The sequence below is a fragment of the Brassica napus genome, unplaced genomic scaffold (genome assembly GCF_020379485.1).
Source record: "Brassica napus cultivar Da-Ae unplaced genomic scaffold, Da-Ae ScsIHWf_1676;HRSCAF=2297, whole genome shotgun sequence".
NCBI classification, from domain to species: domain Eukaryota; kingdom Viridiplantae; phylum Streptophyta; class Magnoliopsida; order Brassicales; family Brassicaceae; genus Brassica; species Brassica napus.
The window spans coordinates 1-9,484 of record NW_026015095.1 but is presented as its reverse complement, the minus strand read 5'-3'; the positions used below and the strand labels follow the sequence as shown (position 1 = coordinate 9,484).

General features: G+C 30.0%; 1 protein-coding gene across 1 annotated transcript; it reads right to left on the bottom strand.

The window, feature by feature from the left end:
• Positions 1-3,804: 3,804 nt before the first annotated feature.
• LOC125598264 (putative F-box protein At5g62660) lies at positions 3,805-7,787 on the bottom strand (the record flags this gene model as incomplete). Its single annotated transcript, XM_048772471.1, has 1 exon — positions 3,805-7,787. A coding segment is annotated over one exon (1,188 nt), but the record flags the coding sequence as incomplete, so codon positions are not given.
• Positions 7,788-9,484: the final 1,697 nt, after the last annotated feature.

Sequence of the window (9,484 nt, the reverse complement as noted above, 5' to 3'; positions counted from 1 at the left end):
ATTTAGTAAAACTTCATAATACTTCCTAAATTGGTAGACTAACCACGATAAAATCGCTATTCTCAGGAGAAACGGAGACAACAAAGGTTCCAAACCTCTTTGACCTTCATCATATGTTACAGAAGGATGAAATATGCATTAAAAAATATTTTCATATTTTTGAATTTTTCTCAAAATCTATGGGTTAACCCCTACGAAAATATTGAGGTTTTCGGTAAATTCTCTATATACTGAAACCTATGATTTTTAGTGTTGTTTTAAATTTCTAAACACATTCTTCATTTTTATTAATGTATATTAAACTCTCTTTCATGGTTCATAAGCAACGTTTTATTTTTTGTCATGTAATTTAGTAAAACTTCATAATACTTCCTAAATTGGTGGACTAACCACGATAAAATCGCTATTCTCTAGAGAAACGGAGACAACAAAGGTTACAAACCTCTTTGACCTTCATCATATGTTACAGAAGGATGAAACTATGCATTAAAAAATATTTTCATATTTTTGAATTTTTCTCAAAATCTATGGGTTAACCCCTACGAAAATATTGAGTTTTTCGGTAAATTCTCTATATACTGAAACCTATGATCTTTAGTGTTGTTTTAAATTTTCTAAACACATTCTTCATTTTTATTAATGTATATTAAACTCTCTTTCATGGTTCATGAGCATCGTTTTAATTTTTTGTCATGTAATTTAGTAAAACTTCATAATACTTCCTAAATTGGTGGACTAACCACGATAAAATCGCTATTCTCAAGAGAAACGGAGACAACAAAGGTTACAAACCTCTTTGACCTTCATCATATGTTACAGAAGGATGAAAATATGCATTAAAAAATATTTTCATATTTTTGAATTTTTCTCAAAATCTATGGGTTAACCCCTACGAAAATATTGAGTTTTTCGGTAAATTCTCTATATACTGAAACCTATGATCTTTAGTGTTGTTTTAAAATTTCTAAACACATTCTTCATTTTTATTAATGTATATTAAACTCTCTTTCATGGTTCATGAGCATCGTTTTAATTTTTTGTCATGTAATTTAGTAAAACTTCATAATACTTCCTAAATTGGTGGACTAACCACGATAAAATCGCTATTCTCAAGAGAAACGGAGACAACAAAGGTTACAAACCTCTTTGACCTTCATCATATGTTACAGAAGGATGAAAATATGCATTAAAAAAAATTTTCATATTTTTGAATTTTTCTCAAAATCTATGGGTTAACCCCTACGAAAATATTGAGTTTTTCGGTAAATTCTCTATATACTGAAACCTATGATCTTTAGTGTTGTTTTAAATTTTCTAAACACATTCTTCATTTTTATTAATGTATATTAAACTCTCTTTCATGGTTCATGAGCATCGTTTTAATTTTTTGTCATGTAATTTAGTAAAACTTCATAATACTTCCTAAATTGGTGGACTAACCACGATAAAATCGCTATTCTCAAGAGAAACGGAGACAACAAAGGTTACAAACCTCTTTGACCTTCATCATATGTTACAGAAGGATGAAAATATGCATTAAAAAAATATTTTCATATTTTTGAATTTTTCTCAAAATCTATGGGTTAACCCCTACGAAAATATTGAGTTTTTCGGTAAATTCTCTATATACTGAAACCTATGATCTTTAGTGTTGTTTTAAAATTTCTAAACACATTCTTCATTTTTATTAATGTATATTAAACTCTCTTTCATGGTTCATGAGCATCGTTTAATTTTTGTCATGTAATTTAGTAAAACTTCATAATACTTCCTAAATTGGTGGACTAACCACGATAAAATCGCTATTCTCAAGAGAAACGGAGACAACAAAGGTTACAAACCTCTTTGACCTTCATCATATGTTACAGAAGGATGAAAATATGCATTAAAAAATATTTTCATATTTTTGAATTTTTCTCAAAATCTATGGGTTAACCCCTACGAAAATATTGAGTTTTCGGTAAATTCTCTATATACTGAAACCTATGATCTTTAGTGTTGTTTTAAATTTTCTAAACACATTCTTCATTTTTATTAATGTATATTAAACTCTCTTTCATGGTTCATGAGCATCGTTTTAATTTTTGTCATGTAATTTAGTAAAACTTCATAATACTTCCTAAATTGGTGGACTAACCACGATAAAATCGCTATTCTCAAGAGAAACGGAGACAACAAAGTTTCCAAACCTCTTTGACCTTTATCATATGTTACAGAAGGATGAAATATGCATTAAAAAAATTTTTCATATTTTTGAATTTTTCTCAAAATCTATGGGTTAGCCCCTACAAAAATATTGAGTTTTTCGGTAAATTCTCTATATACTGAAACCTATGATCTTTAGTGTTGTTTTAAATTTCTAAACACATTTTCATTTTTTTAATGTATATTAAACTCTCTTTCATGGTTCATGAGCATCGTTTTAATTTTTTGTCATGTAATTTAGTAAAACTTCATAACATTTCCTAAATTGGTGGACTAACCACGATAAAATCGCTATTCTCAAGAGAAACGGAGACAACAAAGGTTCCAAACCTATTTGACCTTCATCATATGTTATAGAAGGATGAAACTATGCATTAAAAAAATTTTTCATATTTTTGAATTTTTCTCAAAATCTATGGGTTAACCCCTACGAAAATATTTAGTTTTTCGGTAAATTCTCTATATACTGAAACCTATGATCTTTAGTGTTGTTTTAAAATTTTTAAACACATTCTTCATTTTAATTAATGTATATTAAACTCTCTTTCCTGGTTCATGAGCATCGTTTTAATTTTTTATCTTGTAATTTAGTTAAACTTCATAATACTCCCTAAATTGGTGGACTAACCACTATAAAATCACTATTCTCTAGAGAAACGGAGACAACAAAGTTTCCAAACCTCTTTGACCTTTATCATATGTTACAGAAGGATGAAACTATGCATTAAAACAATATTTTCATATTTTTGAATTTTTCTCAAAATCTATGGGTTAACCCCTACGAAAATATTGAGATTTTCGGTAAATTCTCTATATACTGAAACCTATGATCTTTAGTGTTGTTTTAAAATTTCTAAACACATTCTTCATTTTTATTAATGTATATTAAACTCTCTTTCATGGTTCATGAGCATCGTTTTAATTTTTTGTCATTTAATTTAGTAAAACTTCATAATACTTCCTAAATTGGTGGGCTAACCACGATAAAATCGCTATTCTCTAAAGAAACGGAGACAACAAAGGTTCCAAACCTCTTTAACCTTCATCATATGTTACAGAAGGATGAAGCTATGCATTAAAACAATATTTTCATATTTTTGAATTTTTCTCAAAATCTATGGGTTAACCCCTACGAAAATATTGATTTTTCGGTAAATTCTCTATATTCTGAAACCTATGATCTTTAGTGTTGTTTTAAAATTTCTAAATAAATTCTTCATTTTTATTAATGTATATTAAACTATCTTTCATGGTTCATGAGCATCGTTTTAATTTTTTGTCAATTAATTTAGTAAAACTTCATAATAATTTCTAAATTGGTGGGCTAACCACGATAAAATCGCTATTCTCTAGAGAAACGAAAATAACAAAGGTTCCAAACCTCTTTGACCTTCATCATATGTTACAGAAGGATGAAACTATGCATTAAAACAATATTTTCATATTTTTGAATTTTTCTCAAAATCTATGGGTTATATATTTATATATATATAAATATCACTAATAGTTTATATAACCACAATTCAACAAATCATAAAATAAACTACATAGTATAAGGAATTATATAACATTAAAAACAAAAAAAAATTGCATTGAAATTTAAAAACGTTATTTAACTTGGAACAACGAAATTTTTGTAAAAGTCAAGTATTAAAAACAGATGGAGTAATACACTTCAAGAATTATTCCAATAATTTTATATATTCTATGTGTCTTATAAAGATACAAGTCTAATAATTTAATTTGATGAATTGTTTTATAAAAAGTTACTTTACTTCCACAATGTTGAAAATCTCTAGACTTAAAATATTAATGAACCATTAACCAAATCATTTATATCAACATTATTTTCATAACTAATGAAAATGTTATGTAACCTCGTAAACTTTTAATATGCAATGTTAACATAGTAAGTTACATGCAAAAATATATGCTCGTATAAGACCAAGAAATATATTGATTTTTAATTTTTCCTTCTTGATCTCCCATTTTAGTGCAGGAGATATCTACTCAAATTGTTAAAAGAAACATAAAACATTACAGAAAACCAAGAAGAACAACGCAACCGTATAATTCAAGCAAGTTTTATCACAAAACCATTCATGATTATGTGGAAAAAAAGCAACATAAACAATAGTAAAGATAAAACTCTAACCTTTATTTTTCCAAAGAAGCTGCCCACTTCTCCACTTTCTATTGTTCACGTATGATTCTTGGCTTTGATACACATCTATATACATATATGAATATATTTTAAATTAACTAATGAAAAGATAAACTCAAACAATCCATATCAAAACAAAAATATCATATCTATATATTTCAATGATTATCAATATCATAGCTAACATATGATTTAAAAAGATATTTTTCTAGAAAGAAAATCTCAAACAAACGTAAATAACATAGATATATGTTCCAAGCTATTAATTCTGCTAAACAAGTGAATAGACTTGAAGAAATCCCGACGTCACTAATATAGTTGTTGTTGTGGCTTTGACTTCGGGAATTTTTGGTTTGTTTCAGTAACCAAATAGAGAGATCTTAAACAGAGAGATATTGTAGTGGGTTGAAAAATAATGTGAAAGAGTTAAAAGGATATACAACAACAAAAGAAAAGCTCGAACATCCTCGTAAAGTGTCAAGAGAGGGAATCAAAACAAAAAGAGACAAAAGACTCATTCTTTCTCTGTGCCATTGTACATCAGACTTGATACCAGTTATACAAATATGGCGTTGTTACAACTCCAAACATGTTTGGCGGATGGTCTCTCTTGTATAGTCCCATAAGTATATGGCTAGTTTCGAGAGTTCTCCAAGCTCTGATGGGATAACACCACTTAAACCATTGCTAGACAGATCTAAAACCATACATATAATCAACTATTCCTCTACTGAACTCAGATTCTTCAGTGTAAAAAATCATACCTTTGATTTGCTACAAACTGGATTTCTGCAAGTAGGCTTAAGAAGGTGACAGGTGCACATCATCATCTTCTCGCTGAAACCTCCGTTGTTAGATCATCATATGAACCATTCTCAGATGGATGATGGTGAGAACAGTTTGAATTCATTATCTTCCCATCTCAATTACGTTTCTTCTGTGTAAAAGATGAATAACTTTTTTTTATTTAAATTCCATCTCTTTAGGTGGTATTTGATTCTATTGAATTTGAAGGGTAAATGATAGTTTTTAATATCCAAAATAACTTTTAATGAATCTCATTGATGAAATCCATATTTTCCAATAAGGGGTGATTTAATAAGATTTTTATAAATGCTATATCCAATAAGAGGGGATTTGTAAAACTTTTTATAAATACCTTGTCCAATAAGGGAGGATTTGGCAAAAACCTAAAATTTTGTGAAATCCCTGTTCCAATAAGCCCCACTTAATTTTGCAGATACCTTCTAAAATAAGCTAGTATCTAACCTAAATGCGCACACCTAACTCAATCTCAAGACAAAGGAGGAGAAAGCAAAAGAAAGTGATAATGGGAACCTGCTTCTCTTCATCATCATCATAACGTCACGCACAAGGATGTAGATTATTACTACGACCCTGCATTATACGATTACAACAGGGTTTTCCCACCCTGCGACGTAAACTATGTCAATAATCTGCATCTCCAAGAAGCTCTCGCTTCTTCTTTGGTCACTTTGATGAAGGAGGAGATTAACCATCATCCCCAACCGCAAAGGCATGTTACCTTGCGTATCAAGCAAGAGGAAGAACCGGTGATAAAAGCAGAGAACGAACCCGTAGAACCATCTAGCATGTTATGTATGAAATGCATGGATGAGAAGTCTTCCTCAGACATGTTCCGAGGTAACTGCACTCACTCCATTCTTTCTCTTCTCTTTTGGTATCTATCTCTAGACTAGCATCAGCTTCAGAAAGAAGAGGTTTGGAAAAGTAGCCACAGCTCCAGTTGTAGATAGTTGATAATGGGAGCAAACTCCGTTCAGATCCACTGGCGCCTAAAAACGAATTAGCCAATCCCGAGTCTGGTGAACCCAAAAGGTGGGGCCTGAACTCTAACGAACAAACTCTCCTCAGTCCAGGTAGATAATAAAACAAAGGACACACAATTAGAAAAGGTAAATTTGATTTTAAAATCATGAGAGAACCGGGGTGAAGAATGTAACTTCAAAATCATACGATGCATTATATATTATTCTGATGAAACACTCTCAGATTCTTTAATTGGATGCATTATACTCATGGATCATTAGCATTCAAGCTTCAAAAATTCACCCATATCAACAAAACTAGTCCTATCATGATATTAAACAATAGAAGAACTGTTTGTTTGTAACATAAGTAAAATAAAACTTACAAAATAAATAGTACAATTACATTATTACAGGAAAAACACAAATAGTAATGATAATCAAGTTTCCAAGTACAAGATGTTTTCACCGGTATCCATAACATTGACATACACGTACCGCCTCTGGTCCGGTGGACTTTCTCTATTGATATTAACCTTTCTCAAATCATTATTTATCAGATCATAACAGAGAAGGTAACAAGTATTACGCAACGCCAAGATAACCTCATTGTTTTGACCATGCACCATCACCGTCATAAAGCTAAAGTCATCTACTAAATGCCTCTGACAAGGCTTCACAACCAGAGACTTCCTCGACCATGTTACACCATCCTCCAACACCCACAACTCTGACACACCAGTTTCTCTGATATTTAAATAATCAAAGAGTGCTGGTTTCCCACGATGCTCTATGAAACTCACGCTCACACAAAAGTTAGACACCCCATGGGGTGCCTGGATCTTATGGAACTTTTCAGACCTAACGTCAAAACAGTAAAGGGTATCGCGACATGTATTACTGAAAGCCAGATAATATATAACTCCGTTGATGCAGAGTCCTTGTCCTATAGGAATGTGAGCTTGATCATCATGCTCAATTCTTTTCCAAAAACCTCCTGGTTCCACTATGAATACCCAAAACTCGGAGGTTAGCCTATATTTTGAGCCTAGCACAACAATGCATACTATTTTGTATTGATCTTGAATAGGGTCATGTCCAAAAAAGTAGTAGACGCGCTTATTAGGTTCTTGTTGAGCAAAGATGTCGGATTTGACGGCCGGTAAGATTAAGCTTTGTCTAGTTGTGGGATTATAGATACATGCTTTTCTGCAAATAGTGTATAAAATCAGACTGCGAAGAACAACCATCCTGTCTCCTCCCATCCCTGGGAAAGTCAAATCTAGTTCTAAGGATGATTCAGCACTATTACTAAAGGACGACGATAACCTTAATGATAGCAGATCAGAATTTCCACGGTTGTGGCAGAGCTCCATTGAATCACACTTAAAGTGTCTCACCGAATGCACCGAAATCAAACTCATGTATAGACCAAGAAGTTGCGGTCGCGATGATGAAACCGTGAGATAAAGGTTGGTAAAATATCGAGAACGGATCAGACAAGACCATAGCTTTGAGACACACCTGAACCTCATAAGCGATTTAGCAGGCAACCTAGTTAGGATTTCTATCATGAGATCAAAAGGAATCTCTGGTGCCACGAAATCTGCTCGTCTTCTCAACAGATACTTAAACCATAGCTATGTCTAATTCACGGTGACGCTTTTGGAGATATATATAAGTAGTAGTAAATAGAAACAGAGAAAGACTACCGACTAGGGTTAATGATCTTTGTCAAATTGGAATATTTCCTTTTTTCTACTTTTTTTACTGCAACTAAACGCTAAAACGGCGACGGTTTCCTTTGCTATAGCCTCCATATGAAGCAAAAAAAATAGCAATATCTTGGGTTGGGCTCACGTTAGATTTTATATCCACAATGCACAATCAACGGCCAAGTATCCAACCGGTTGAGAATTTAACAGTTTCACATATACATAGTATTAATCAGCCTTGAATACATATTGACTATATGAGAGTAGGTTGATTTTCTGGTTGGATTTTGCTTGATTAGTTTATTAAACAGAAATCAAAACTCCTTCCGTATCCACTTCATTAGCAATTTAACTTATATTGGTTAAATTTTTTGTCATTCAGATCAGTTTGTAATGAGCATTGTTCTTCTGCCTATATGATTAATAGGTCGATTTCCACTATTGTTCCGGAAAATTATTTCATGAATAGAGATTAAAAAATATTATGTAAAAGAAGTGGGTCCAAGTAATTTCAACTTGCATGCGCATTAAGTCACCCGTGGTGATCTTATATCCTATATATATTAATTGATGATATTTTAAAAAATTAGAATCATAATTTTGTATTAATTAAAAAATACTTCATTTTATGAGGCATTTCTAAATACTTTCTAAATCTTATTTCTAAGAATTCTAGAGCACATAATATAAACCATAGTTTAATATAACCTTGTCACATATTTCCATAATATAATGTTATATATTCTTTCTTTAAATAAAACCTACGGAATTACCTAATGTGATTAAATATATATGGCAATTCATGATTTAAATAATAAAGATTTGATAACAATCTGTATATTTTTATCATTTTTGTTTAAAGAAAGAATATATAACATTATAAATAAAAAATCTAAATATTTTTGTATATGTTGTATTTTGAATTTTCAAAACAGGTATAAATTACTAAACTATAAAAGTATCACATAAACTTTTGTGATCAAGGTTTGAATTTTTTTTCTATATTAGATATAATAATTATAAGACCATATGAATAAATAATTTTATCTTAATAGGCTTTTATGTTAATATATATAATACATATATATTTCATATCATTTAAATTAAACTATACATCATATGAAAATACATACTTATATTTTTGATATTTGCATTAAACATATATTGAAAAGTTAATATTTTAATTTTGAAATCTTCATTTAATATAATTTTTAAACGTTAACGATTATAAATTATTGAAACTACTAAACATCTCACATTAAAATAAGTCATGGAGTAAAATTTTGTTACACAAATATCAAATAATCATAAAATCATAAAGTAGAAACCTCTTTTAATAAATATCTATATTAAAAGTATATACATATATCTATGTTAATAATTTAAATTTAATTATATTCATATACGATATATAAGATAGTTTTTTTGATTTATTTGTCCTAAAATAATTGCGAAAAATAAAAAATGATAGTTTGATTAATATGCACACCCTATTTATTACATAATAGTAAATGATTTCTTGGTTATTTAGTATATATACTTATTATTTTATTATTTAATTAATATGCAGAAAACATAAATAAGTATAATATAAAATATTTATTCTGCAA